General features: G+C 41.1%; 1 protein-coding gene across 2 annotated transcripts in view; it reads left to right on the plus strand.

The window, feature by feature from the left end:
- The window catches only part of LOC124802483 (sister chromatid cohesion protein PDS5 homolog B-B), a 176,942-nt gene that overhangs the window by 99,116 nt on the left and 62,759 nt on the right, over positions 1 to 15,067 (plus strand). For both annotated transcript variants that reach the window (XM_047263293.1, XM_047263292.1), the window contains exons 15-16: positions 7,835 to 7,960; positions 9,975 to 10,216. In XM_047263293.1, the coding sequence (XP_047119249.1) occupies positions 7,835 to 7,960; positions 9,975 to 10,216 (368 nt within the window). The remainder of the gene's footprint in view (positions 1 to 7,834; positions 7,961 to 9,974; positions 10,217 to 15,067) is intronic.

Below are 15,067 nucleotides of genomic sequence, written 5' to 3' on the forward strand. Positions count from 1 at the left end.
TGTCTATGATACAATATCCACAGTCAACTTCTATCTTCAGGAGTTCAGGGAACAGGGGTGATGCAAAACTTTTTTTGATGTGTGTAGAAGAAAGGAGGACAGACTGATTGGTCTCATATCCTTATCCTTGGCATGATCTATTCTCCTTAGCTTCGGAGTGAAGACAACCTTCACTGTCCTCCAAGCATTAGGAATAACTCGTGCTATTAGAATGGCTCTGAACAGTCTGTATGGAAGTCTGATGAATTTATCTCCTGCTTATGGCAGCAGAGCCAGAAAGCTCCTGTCTGAGCTTGGTGACACTTGTAATAATCCCACTGCCCACTGGATTTTCATGAAGTAATTTCATTTTCTAGCAGGTTCTCAGTTGTCCTGTTTGTTACCAGTAAGCCAGTGCTTCACAGCAATTGAATGTACGTGTGTGCTATCTGCTAGAGTGCATTGAGGGAAGAGTCTTGAGGAGCATATCCATTGTCTCATACGCTGCCCTTGTATACCCTCCACCCTCCTTTTATAGAGCGCCTCGTGTACTAGTTGCTATTCTTGACAGGGTTTTGTGAAGTCTGGTGGCTCTGACAGTTGTACCTTCAGTCTCCTCACAGAATACCTTCCAGGATGATGGTTTCGCTTGCTTTATAGCAAGGTCATATTTGGCAAGGGACTCCCTATGCTTTGCTCTTTGACCTTTCCTTCTTACAGAGTTGCAGTCTTCGTACCTGCTTCGTTCAAAATCCCAAGACGTTGTATCACCAAGATACAATTATGTGTGTGAATGTATTGGTGATCGTACTGTTTTTGCACATATTGTGATCATACTGTTTTCTAAGTATGAGGTCATAATGATAGAAGTCACTTTACCTGCCACTTCCTTTAAATCTATTGAATTTCATATCAAAATTTTGACTTCCGTTAAGTAAGAGTTCAGGGCTTTCGTATATGAGTCCCAGTCTGCTTTCCTAGGATTCCTATAATCCATGGTCTGTTTAATGCACATTTCAACTGCAAACTTGATACAGATGTCAGATAAGAATGGCTCCATATGCATGTGAATTTTTTGATGTAACTGCCCATTAAGATGGACCCAGTAGTTATGTCAGTTATTTGTTCCCTTCTTCTGTTCCTGATGGTAGGTTCCCTAGCCCTATTCTAGAAGTCTATATTGTCTTCTTGTAGGTATTCCAGTAGACACTCACCTCTGCTGTTGATGTCACTCCTTCCTCACACCAGGTTGCGGGCATTGGCATCAGAACCATCCAACAGTTGTTTATTCAACTGCAAGCATCTATCCACAAGTCTTTTCACTTTCTGGGGAGGATGAGCACTGCCCTTGTAATTAGACCAATACAAATTCCCTCGTGCATCCTTCCTCGTGCTGTTTCATCCTTATGGTCACCAAGTCCCTGGAACAGAAGTTTTTGCCATCGGTCTGAATGAAATTCCATTCTTGACACAAATGAGTTTTAAAAATCAGCTTACCTCCAGTTCCTGGTAGGCCTGATATACCCCTTTTGTATAAATAGGGTTCATGGATCAGTGGCATGTCCACCTCCTGTCTTCCTGGAAGGCGCATCAAGGCGGCAGTTGCCACCTTACTGTGTTTCAGGTTTACCTGCAACACTTACAGTAACTTGTGAGAACTATGCAACCTTCTTGTTGATTACCCTCCAGTCATCTGTCAAGCCTTTCTGGTTTTGCACACGTACATTCACAAATAGAATCTTTGGAGGAACATCCTCAAGAAGCTTAGGTATCCAAATTGATATGTGTGTGTGTTGACCAGCAGCTTTACCTCCTCCCATTGAGCTATCTTGGGCACCATCTCTGTAAGCCAGTCTGCCGTTCCCATCCTCACTGACAAAGATTAGAGAATTTTTGTCCAGGTAGACCCTCCTGCATTTGGGACCTAGACTTGCAGCTTCCCTAATGTTTTCAAAGAGAATCATGTAAACTAGCTTCTCCTGTTGCGAGGCGATGCTATGCTACCACAGACATAGCCATCAGTTTCATGCGAACACAGTAAGTTAAACTGTAAGCCACCACCCCCCCTCTCGCCCTCTCCACCAAATGCGCGCGCGCGCACACACACACACATGACAGTGAGGGCTTCCAACTTGAACTGACTATAATTCCTTTCTGTTGCTGACAATATTCGACTACCAGATGCAGTTGTCCAAGACACTCTTCCACCCCCAGTCCATCACCACATGTGTCTGTAGAGATACAAAATAGTGTACTGACATCAGGATGGTATAGTATTTTGCTGATGAGCAGTTCCTCCTTCAGTCTTTCAAACTGCTCTTCACATAGTTTGATCCACACTCAAGTGTCATTCCTCTTTAGCTGCTGCAATATGTAGGGATCATTAAATAAATGCCCACTCACAAATTTGTAATCAAAATCAAACAGGCCCAACATTGCTTTCCATTGCTTTTGGTTTATGGTCGCTGTAAATTCGTATAAGCTTTCAGCTACTCAGGATCTGGTACTATCATACCCTCAGTAATGTATCCCAAAAGCTTCACTTTTTTCCTTCAGTCTCCCTTCGCCCCCCCCCCCCCCCCCTCCCCCAAGCAAAACAGATAGTGCATCATTCAACAAATTAGATTGCTCTTCCCAATTTTTAGTCAGGATAAAAATATCATTAACCTGACGTAACAGAGCCCTACCCAAAACTTCATCCACCTGAAATAGATAGCATTTTCCTTTATGGAGGAAGGCAGTACGTTTTCTTGATTTTTCTGTAAACTTTATGTTCCAGTACCTGCAAGTAATGTCTAATGGCATTAAGTACTTGGTTCCTTGGAATTTTTGTAACATCTCCTCCATGTTTCATTTACACCTCCTGTCTCAAAACGGGTCATTTTATTTCTACACAGAACCTTTCTTAGGTCTTTACACTGTCTGTCTGTAAATTCTTATATATCTTTCTCTTTGTCAATGATCATTTTCTCCTGCCACCCAGCACTTGTCCCTTGAACCATATTCCTTCAGCGTACCCTGTTTCCGAATGAATACATCTTAAAGATAGTTCCATCTGATTTTTATCTACCTGGTCAACGAATGGATCCTCCTGAACATACCTGTTTAAATCAGAGCAAAATACCCTGTTTGCGAAGTCAGTTTTCCTTTTCAATTTGTTGATCAATTCTACCCTAAAAAGCAATTTTACCTTTAACCCAAGAATGACCAGAAATCTAAATTTGATTGCTTGTCCCAGTATTGAAATATGCAATGAAATTTCGTACTTAAATGCTTTTGTCAATTTCCTGGTACTCTTTGTACCAGCATGGCTACAATTTCATCTGCATAGCCATTGACTCATATCGTGCCTGTGAATTCCCACAAACCTCACTTCCGCTCCCTAGCAAATCTTTCATGGGAAAACTTTGTGTTTGAGCTTGGATGACTGAATGGTTCTCTTTCTCTTCATCCACCAAGGACTGCTCTTCATCTAGTAACTCACCACTAATCCTATAGTCTGCATATTTCCCAATCTATCCAACAGATTCAGATTGCAACATTGTTCAGTTCACTGTCCTCATCAAAAACAAATTCCATTTTCTCTTCACTCTCACTTTCTGGTTCGCCTTCCTCCTCAAATATTCTCTCCTGTTGCCTCTCATTTTCACCTTAAACGTCTGTGTGCAACAATTTTATCCACATTCATTCCTCTTAAAATGTGAGTATTCATAAAGTCAAAACACACACACACACACACACAAACACACACTCACACTCACACTCTCACTCACTCACTCACTCTCGCACGTGCGCTTCAGGAAACTGTTTCATTTCATCCACCTGTCTCGCCAAAGATCCAAATTCCAATCATTCACTCCCAGAACAACTGTATTTCCCTTTATTTAAACTACATCTTCTGCTACCTGGTTATTCCTATTTGCTAATAACTCTGATTCCCCCTCCTCTTTTGCAACTAAAAGAACCCACCACTTCATCTCTACTCCCCTCTCAATATGTGTCTCACTCCCCATATAGTCCTCCCAGTGCTTGTTATCTTGTGGCTCTCTTTCCAATCATGTGCACAGGTGGAAGTATGCCCACACTGAATGCCACGTAGACTCCTAAGATGACATGACTGCTGCAATTGCAGTCAGAGTGCTTCATCTGCAAGCATGTGCAGTAGGAAAATTTAAAGATTCCAGAACTGCATCAACAGCAGTTATTTCATTCTGTCCCTGCTTATGAGCACACAATAAACGCAGACTGTTGGGAGCAAATGTGTCAAGCCACACTTGTGTCAATTGGCCAGAACGAAACTTTCTAGATTAGTAAACCACTTAATCATGGGAAATAGGGCCAGTTTTGAGACCAGTGGCTATAACTGTAGCTGACTTAACCCCTTTCATATTGTTGTCTTAGATCACCATTCACTTTGTGTGCCTGCAAGCTCTTGGGCACACCTTATGACTTCACGCCACAAATAGCAATGGGCACAACTTAATCACAAAATTTCTGACAGTACCTATCTCCTACCCATTGTGCTGCACTCACACAACACTACTTTGACATTAAATATCCTACTGTTTATGGCCAGATTGAGTATCATTCAGTTTAATGTAAGTGCAGGTAAAGGGTGAACCACATGTTGTTGTTGTTGTTGTTGTTGTGGTCTTCAGTCCTGAGACTGGTTTGATGCAGCTCTCCATGCTACTCTATCCTGTGCAAGCTTCTTCATCTCCCAGTACTTACTGCAGCCTACATCCTTCTGAATCTGCTTAGTGTATTCATCTCTTGGTCTCCCTCTACGATTTTTACCCTCCACGCGGCCCTCCAATGCTAAATTTGTGATCACTTGATGCCTCAGGACATGTCCTACCAACCGGTCCCTTCTTCTTGCCAAGTTGTGCCATAAACTCCTCTTCTCCCCAATTCTATTCAATACCTCCTCATTAGTTATGTGATCTACCCATCTAATCTTCAGTATTCTTCTGTAGCACCACATTTCAAAAGCTTCTATTCTCTTCTTGTCTAAACTATTTATTGTCCATGTTTCACTTCCATACATGGCTACACTCCATACAAATACTTTCAGAAATGACTTCCTGACACTTAAATCAATACTCGATGTTAACAAATTTCTCTTCTTCAGAGACGCTTTCCTTGCCATTGCCACTCTACATTTTATATCCTCTCGACTTCGACCATCATCAGTTATTTTGCTCCCCAAATAGCAAAACTCCTTTACTACTTTAAGTGTCTTCATTTCCTAATCTAATTCCCTAAGCATCACCCGACTTAATTCGACTACATTCCATTATCCTCGATTTGCTTTTGTTGATGTTCATCTTATATCCTCCTTTCAAGACACTGTCCATTCCATTCAACTGCTCTTCCAAGTCCTTTGCTGTCTCTGACAGAATTACAATGTTATCGGTGAACCTCAAAGTTTTTATTTCTTCTCCATGGATTTTAATACAAACTTCGAATTTTTCTTTTGTTTCCTTTACTGCTTGCTCAATATACAGATTGAATAACATCGGGCATAGGCTACAACCCTGTCTCACTCCCTTCCCAACCACTGCTTCCCTTTCATGCTCCTCGACTCTTATAACTGCCATCTGGTTTCTGTACAAATTGTAAATGCCTTTTGCTCGCTGTATTTTACCCCTGCCACCTTCAGACTTTGAAAGAGAGTATTCCAGTCAGCATTGTCAAAAGCTTTCTCTAAGTCTACAAATGATAGAAATGTAGGTTTGCCTTTCCTTTATCTTTCTTCTAAGATAAGTCGTAAGGTCAGTATTGCCTCACGTGTTCCAATATTTCTACGGAATCCAAACTGATCTTCCCCAAGGTCGGCTTCTACTAGTTTTTCCATTCGTCTGTAAAGAATTCGCATTAGTATTTTGCAGCTGTGGCTTATTAAGCTGATCGTTCAGTAGTTTTCACATCTGTCAACACCTGCTTTCTTTGGGATTGGAATTATTATATTCTTCTTGAAGTCTGAGGGTATTTTGCTTGTGTCATACATCTTGGTCACCAGATGGTAGAATTTTGTCAAGACTGGCTCTCCCAAGGCCGTCAGTAGTTCTAATGGAAAGTTGTCTACTCCCGGGGCCTTGGGGATAACAGGGAAAGAACCCACCTGCTTTGTTACAAGTCTGGTAGGAACAATGATAACAGTCTTACTGACCAGACTTGAATTTAGAATGTGAGCATACAACGGCACTCAGGTCTACATCTACATTTATACTCTGCAAATTACTATGAAGTTCATTTCAGAGGGTAAGTCCCATTGTATCAGTTATTAGGGTTTCTTCCTGTTCCATTCACGTTTAGAGCACTGGAAGAATGATTGTTGGAATGCCTCTATGCATGCAGAAATTATTCTAATCTTATCCTCAAGATCCCTTTGTGTGTGATGTGCAGGGGGTTGTGGTATATTCCTAGAGTCGTCATTTAAAGCTGGGTCTTGAAACTTTGTTAATGGACTTTCTTGGAATAGTTTATGTTTATCTTCATTATTCTTCCAGTTCAGTTCCTTCCTTGTCTCTGTGACACGCTCCAACAGATAAACAAATCTGTGACCATTGTTACTGCCCTTTGCACTTCTCTGTATATGTTCAATGTCCCCTGTTAGTCCTATGTGCTTCGTGTCCCACACACTTGAGCAATATTCGAGAGCCACTTGCATGAGTGATTTCTAAGCGATCTCCTTTGTAGACTGATTGTACTTCCCAAGTATTCCACCATTAAGCTGAAGTCTACATCTGCTTTACCCACGACTGAACCTTTGTGATCATTCCATTTGATATCCCTAAAAAGTGTTACCCCAAGTATTTCTGTGAGTTTGCTTATTCCAACAGTGACTCATAGGATACTATGTTCTTTTCGTTTTGTGAAGTGCAAAATTTTACATTTCTGAACATTTAGGGCAAGTTGCCAATCTCTGCGCCGTGTTGAAATCTTACCAAGATCTGACTGAATATTTATGCAACTCCTTTCAGATAGTGCTAGGCACTCTCCAGAAGATTGTCATCATGGGTCTTTTCTTGACTGGGAATTCAGCAAAAACTTGTTGGGTCCATATACTGCACATTCACGTGTCTGCAAGTCTCTCCCACTTCTGTTTCATATTCATTACTGTCACAATTGTGTGTTTTGTTTACTACCTATGAAGTAATTGTCTTCAGTTGCGTAAGTACAAAAAGTCATCAAATCATCATTGTTAATTTCAACTGTTTTGTTTTAAGTATATTTTATGCTTTGTTTTGGGCTTATTGTTATTAATTTCCAGGCATACTTTCAAATGTGACCCATTAACTTCTTCCATTTTTTGCTTAAGTTTGTCTGCATTTGAGACAAATGGAACAACGTTATCAGCAAATTGATGTGGTTGAGATATTTTATCAACGCATATTCCATCATGTATGACCACTGGGAATAGTTTTTGTGATACGTAACTCCTTACCTGATTAATTCTAAAGGAAACATTTTTATTGATTTGTACACTTGTGTTCTTCGATATATGAATGTGGGTGTAATCAGTGCCTTGTTTTCCAATGGAGTAAGGCAATTCCTGCTTTAACTGTTCTGCATCACAAGAAAGGAGACAGATGAAATATGAAAACTAAAGAATGTGTTGACCTACTCTCCGTAAGGTACTTGGTATTCACTAAAACTAACTGCATTTTTTTCATCATCCAAAGAAACATGCAGGCCTTAGAAGTGGATGAAGCTCGTTGAACCACTGGCAAATTGTGAATGATGTTACAGAACATAACAAAATCTTTTTCTTATCATGATTGTAAAATTAGTGAACATAGTAGATCTCATTTCTACATATGGTTCTTTAATACTTTTTGTCTATTTGCAGAAAGTTAAATCAAATCTGAATCAAAGTTCAGAATATTATCGAACTGCCATAGTAGCTCTGGGGCATATCGCTTATAACCTGCCTGACAGATATCCAGTTCATCTAAAGAACATAGTATCTAGGAAGGTAAGTTCACATACTTATTCATTTTTATTGTAGCTGGATGCTTGTTTTCCAGTGTGTCAGCAATACATTAAGTCCAACTGAAATGTGGTAAACAAATTAAAGGACAATCCAACATAGTTTTTTAAATATTATTTTTGATAGCAGTACACAGTTTCAAAATGAAAAGCTAGTGTCAACCAAACCTCGTGGAAATATGAGGGTCACTCCAAAAGAAATGCACACTATTTTTGTATAAATACAGTTTTTATTCTGCATGTGTGAAAGTTTTACACTGTGTAGATACATCCTTTCAACTTGTTTTCAAACTTAGTTCAACCTGTTCCTGTGAGTGGCACCGTTACAGCATGTCTTCAAGATGGCTGCTACACTTGACATTCATCAGACGCAACATGCTGTCATAGAATTCCTGTGCTGTGAAAATGAGACGGTGGGAAACATCCACAAGAGGTTGAAAAAGTTGTATGGAGATGCTGCTGTCGATCACAGTACAGTTAGTCGGTGGGCAAGCAGGTTACGTGATGAAAGCGGGCACAGCAGTATTGAGGATTGTCCTCACAGCGGCATGCCTGGCACTGCACACACTCCAGACAATGTGCAGAGAGTTAATGAATTGTTGACTGCTGACAGACGCATCACAGTGAACGAATTGTCACGCTACGTTGTGATATGAGAAGGAAGTGGTTGCAGAATACTGAAAGTGTTGGCGTTAGAAAAGGTTTGTGCCAGGTGGGTTCCCAGGATGTGGACAGTGGCTCACAAAGAAACAAGAAAAACCGTATTCAGCGAACTTTTGGAACAGTACGAGAATGGTGGAGATGAATTTCTTGGAAGAATTGTGACAGGTGATGAAACATGGCTCCATCATTTTTCACCAGAGATGAAGAGGCAATCAGAGGAGTGGCATCATGCAAATTCACCCAAGAAAAAAATATTCGAAACCATACCTTCTGCTGGAAAAGTTATGGCTCTGGTGTTTTTCGATTCCGAAGGACTCTTGCTTGTGGACATCAAGCCAAGTGGAACCACCATAAATTCGGATGCATATGTGACGACACTGAAGAAACTTCAAGCTCGACTGAGTCATGTTCGACCATATTGGCAAAAGCAGGATGTTTTGCTGTTGCACGACAATGCACGGCCACATGTTAGTCAAAAAACCATGGAAGCGATCACAAAACTCGGATGGACAACACTGAAACACCCGCCTTACAGTCCTGACCTGGCTCCATGTGACTATCATCTCTTTGGGAACAAGGTTTGAAGATGATGACTCCCTTGTGCACGCTGCCAAACAGGGGCTCCAACAGGTTGGTCCAGAATTTTACCATTCGGGTATACAGACTGGTTCCAAGATGGCATAAGGCAGTTGAGAGGGATGGAAATTATGTGGAGAAATGAAAATATTGTCCCTAAAGGATGTATCTACACACTGTACAACTTTCAAACATGTAGAGTAAACTATGGATTTAAAAAAAATAGTGTGAATTTCTTTTGGAGTGACCCTCATACATATGCTTATAGTTTGTCTTAAAAGAGAAGGTGCATGCAAATACAGAGACCTTTTAATAAATTATGCAGAACGTAAAGTGACACTCTGGTGAGGGGCATTCAGAGAAATATGCAGTGCTGTGAAAGACTGAGCTAAATCAGTAAAGAGTAGAATACTACTTAAGGAAACTTTAGGTTTCTGCTGTGTTGAGTAAAGCTATGACAAATTTGTTTACATAATATATCGTGGAAACTTGACGCTGAATTTTCCTACAGTGTGAGGTGGCACATTGGTTAAGACATTAAACATGCCTTTGGGAGAATGTTTTTATTGAGACTTTGCCTTTCTGAGGTTTTTCAATTGATTAAGTTGAATGCCAGAATAGTTCGTTTGAAAATAGTGTGTGTGGTGCCTCAGCTAAACGGCTACCACTGCTCCTTCCATTGTTCAAATAAAATTGGTTTTATGTTATAATTTTGCTGCATTGATGAGCAGCTGAATTCATAAGCTCACTTTTCATTTCAGATTGTGAAAGAGTTGCTTGTGAAAGAAGCACCTCAGTGCGATTCTGTGAGCTGCACATTGGGGAACTGGTGTCTGCAAGACCAGTTGCCAGAGGAAACTAGGTGTAAACTAGAAGGCATGAAAACAATGGCTCGTTGGCTATTGGGCCTCAAAGAAGATGTGCTCTCTGCTCAGAAAACTTTTCGTATGTTGAATGCATTTGTCATGCATGATGGTGACCTTCTGCAGCAAGGCAGATACAGGTTTGTAGATGTGCACATATGTTTAATTACAGACTGTGGGTATTGTGAATGAGATCAGTTTTCAGTCCAAGAATATCATTTATTTGAAACAAACATTTTTGTCATTTTAAATTACTCATGATTAATTTAGTTAGGGCATTATCATATGAATCAAACAAAAATTATATTATTTGCTTCCAGCATATTATGATCCATACAGCAGTGTGTAAAGAATAGTATACAATGGGATCCTTAATAATAATGCAACAAAAACATAACAGGTATTGGCACAACAAGTACACACAACACATTGAAATAAGTCTGTATGTGTTGAAATAAAATCACACATGGTGTGGTCAATGTCAAAAAATCAAATAACGGGAATGGCTGTGAACTTGGCATCCTTCAGGTAGTGCCAGAAGAAGAAGGTGGCTGTAAATCAGATACTGGGGAGGGAGGAGCGGCACAAGCCCTTTGAAATCTGAAATCACTTCTCAGTGAAAACACAGATCCAAGAAAGTCATGATGTTACAGGCTGTAGGAGCCATAGTGTTGTCTTTCGGAAACCACATGTCAGTGGCTGGTATAGTGTTTAAAAATGGTTGCTCTATTTATATGTAGCACTCACTATACACCGTGCCGTGAAAAAATCTGAAGAATATGTGCATGTGTTACGTTGCACACCACTCACTTACTCCTTGTTTGAACTGAGGGAACTAGTGCAACTGATGTGGGCTTTGTGTGGCTCAGATGTGTTAATTTTGTGCAGCCACATTTCCATCAAAGTGGAACCATACCTTGTCGGACCAAAACCAGTAGTCATTATGAGTAACCTGAATCACTGAAAGAAAGCTAAACATTTTCCATTGCCTTAAAATAACAGCTCATAAACAGCACGAATTCTGTATTGATTGTGCTTCACTTTTGCAATGCCATGTTATAACTATTAACAGTGAGGCTAGACACTGGGATTTAAAAGGAATATGCAGCTTTCATCTCTGTCAATTTTCTGCCGTCAACACTTTATATTGACCACTTTTGGCTGCATCTGTAACATTTTTTTGTCTTTTTGAACTTGTCTTACAGTTGCTTGATAGTGGACTAGTTCGATGCATCTTAATTTATTTTTCTGTGCGGGCATTCTGAGTCCCGAATAAAAGGCACAGCTGAAGTACTGTGTGGTAATGAATGCTTTTTGTTGTAATCCGTAACCAGTTTTTTCCTCAGTTGAACAAGGTTCATACTGGCAACAAAGAAGAAACAATCTTTGATAAGCTTGTGTCTCTTTTGTAGCATCCTGTAGCACCAAAGGAAACAGAATAAACACTGAAATAAAATGAATACCCAGTCAAACTAAAACAACAAACTGTTCATGGTTTACACATGACATAATGCGAACCCTAAGTTATTTTGTCACAACTCTGATGTGAAATTAACTATTCTGTGTGTGTTTGGCTATATTATAAGGGCTATCCGGAAAGTAACAGATGTTGTGAAATAAAAGAATTAACACTTATGGAAAAACCAAGTGTTATTGTATACATTTGAAACGTGCCCTCTTAAGCTATTCTACATAATCATCTACATAATCACCATTCAAATTTAAGGAAAAGTTTTTCAGTACCACCACAGTAGAAACCAGATGTCTGCAATTGCAACTACTGGTTTATGCCAGCATGTAGTTTGGCGTCAGTAACAAAGTGTAGTCACATGTCTTTTACTGGGAAGATGTAGTCATTTGGTGCCAAATCCAGGCTGTATGGTGGATGATCAAAAACCGCCTATCGAAAACCCTGTAGGAGATCTTGGGTATGATTGGCTGTGTATGGACATGCAGTTACTTTCTGGATGGCCCTTACATAAGTAAATGGAAGTGCCAAAATTTAGTTCCAGCTGTACATAACATCAAGATTAGAAACGTCGATTTGCATTCTGCTACAGGGAAAAAGACTATCAGAACCAGAGTAGAAATATACGGCAGCTGCTTATCTCTACTTCTAGTTCAATATATTTATTATTTTGGTCCTGAATATAATTCAAGGACAAGGCATCAGAGATGGCTGGATTTCAATGGAGTAGTGTTCTTGCTTTGTTGGAATGTGTTTTACAATAATGTAATTAATGTGTCATCTTTACCTGTGGACTAGTTTTGTTTATGTGGTTTTACTGAAAGTATAAAGCACTCCGTCTTCAGGACACAACTGGCCCATCAGGACCATCCGACCGCTGTGTCATCCTCAGTTGAGGATGCGGATAGGAGGGGCATGTGGTCAGCACACCGCTCTCCCGATCGTTATGATGATTTTCTTTGACCTGAGCCGCTACTGTTCAGTCGAGTAGCTCCTCAATTGGTATCACGAGGCTAAGTGCACCCCGAAAAATGGCAGCAGCGCATGGCGGCTGGATGATCACCCATCGAAGTGCCGGCCATGCCCGACAGTGCTTAACTTCCATGATCTCACGGGAACCGGTGTATCCTCTGCGGCAATGCTGTTGCCACTGAAAGTATAGACAGGTGCAAAGATTCCATATTGCCAAAACTCTTTTCAGGAGACCAGAGGTAGGAATCAGATACTTAAACAAGGAAAATAAAAGAAGTTTATTTGGTAATGGATCTTACCTGAACCACCTTGGTTTTGCTGGTTATATTGTATTGTTTGCCTCTGTTGTACAAAGGGCATTCAAAAGGTTTTGCACAGTCGTCAATATATATATATATATATATATATATATATATATATATATATATATATATATATATAATGGAAGGAAACATTCCACGTGGGAAAAATTATATATAAATACAAAGATGAGGTGACTTACCGAACAAAAACGCTGGCAGGTCGATAGACCACAAACAAACACAAACATACACACAAAATTCAAGCTTTCGCAACAAATTGTTGCCTCATCAGGAAAGAGGGAAGGAGAGGGGAAGACGAAAGGAAGTGGGTTTTAAAGGAGAGGGTAAGGAGTCATTCCAATCCCGGGAGCGGAAAGACTTACCTTAGGGGTCGCTTAGAGGAAGCCTTCTTGGTTACCCAAGTCTGCCAACCCAAAGTTTGGTACAGATTTATTGATGACATCTTCATGATCTGGACTCACAGTGAAGAAGAACTCCAGAATTTCCTCTCCAACCTCAACTCCTTTGGTTCCATCAGTTTCACCTGGTCCTACTCCAAATCCCATGCCACTTTCCTTGACGTTGACCTCCACCTGTCCAATGGCCAACTTCACACGTCTGTCCACATCAAACCCACCAACAAGCAACAGTACCTCCATTATGACAGCTGCCACCCATTCCACATCAAACGGTCCCTTCCCTACAGCCTAGGTCTTCGTGGCAAACGAATCTGCTCCAGTCCGGAATCCCTGAATCATTACACCAACAACCTGAAAACAGCTTTCGCATCCCGCAACTACCCTCCCGACCTGGTACAGAAGCAAATAACCAGAGCCACTTCCTCGTCCCCTCAAACCCAGAATCCCCCACAGAAGAACCACAAAAGTGCCCCACTTGTGACAGGATACTTTCCGGGACTGGACCAGACTCTGAATGTGGCTCTCCAGCAGGGATACGACTTCCTCAAATCCTGCCCTGAAATGAGATCCATCCTTAATGAAATCCTCCCCACTCCGCCAAGAGTGTCTTTCCGCCGTCCACCTAACCTTCGTAACCTGTTAGTTCATCCCTATGAAATCCCCAAACCACCTTCCCTACCCTCTGGCTCCTATCCTTGTAACCGCCCCCGATGCAAAACCTGTCCCATGCACCCTCCCACCACTACCTACTCCAGTCCTGTAACCCGGAAGGTGTACACGATCAAAGGCAGAGCCACGTGTGAAAGCACCCACGTGATTTACCAACTGACCTGTCTACACTGTGACGCATTCTATGTGGGAATGACCAGCAACAAACTGTCCATTCGCATGAATGGACACAGGCAGACAGTGTTTGTTGGTAATGAGGATCACCCTGTGGCTAAACATGCCTTGGTGCACGGCCAGCACATCTTGGCACAGTGTTACACCGTCCGGGTTATCTGGATACTTCCCACCAACACCAACCTATCCGAACTCCGGAGATGGGAACTTGCCCTTCAGTATATCCTCTCTTCTCGTCATCCGCCAGGCCTCAATCTCCGCTAATTTCAAGTTGCCGCCACTCATACCTCACCTGTCTTTCAACAACTTCTTTGCCTCTACACTTCTGCCTCGACTGACATCTCTGCCCAAACTCTTTGTCTTTAAATATGTCTGCTTGTGTCTGTATGTGTGGATGGATATGTGCGTGTGTGCGAGTAATACCTGTCCTTTTTTCCCCCTAAGGTAAGTCTTTCCGCTCCCGGGATTGGAATGACTCATTACCCTCTCCTTTAAAACCCACTTCCTTTCGTCTTCCCCTCTCCTTCCCTCTTTCCTGATGAGGCAACAATTTGTTGCGAAAGCTTGAATTTTGTGTGTATGTTTGTGTTTGTTTGTGGTCTATCGACCTGCCAGCGTTTTTGTTCGGTAAGTCACCTCATCTTTGTATTTATATATATATATATATATATATATATATAAAGAAAGATGATGAAACTTACCAAACAAAAGCGCTGGCAGGTCGATAGACACACAAACAAACACAAACATACACACAAAATTCTAGCTTTCGCAACCAATGGTTGCCTCGTCAGGAAAGAGGGAAGGAGAAGGAAAGACAAAAGGATATGGGTTTTAAGGGAGAGGGTAAGGAGTCATTCCAATCCCGGGAGCGGAAAGACTTACCTTAGGGGGAAAAAAGGACAGGTATACACTCGCACACACACACATATCCATCCACACATACACAGACACAAGCAGACATTTGTAAAGGCCTTTACAAATGTC

Source organism: Schistocerca piceifrons, chromosome 6 (assembly GCF_021461385.2).
Source record: "Schistocerca piceifrons isolate TAMUIC-IGC-003096 chromosome 6, iqSchPice1.1, whole genome shotgun sequence".
Taxonomy (NCBI): Eukaryota; Metazoa; Arthropoda; class Insecta; order Orthoptera; family Acrididae; genus Schistocerca; species Schistocerca piceifrons.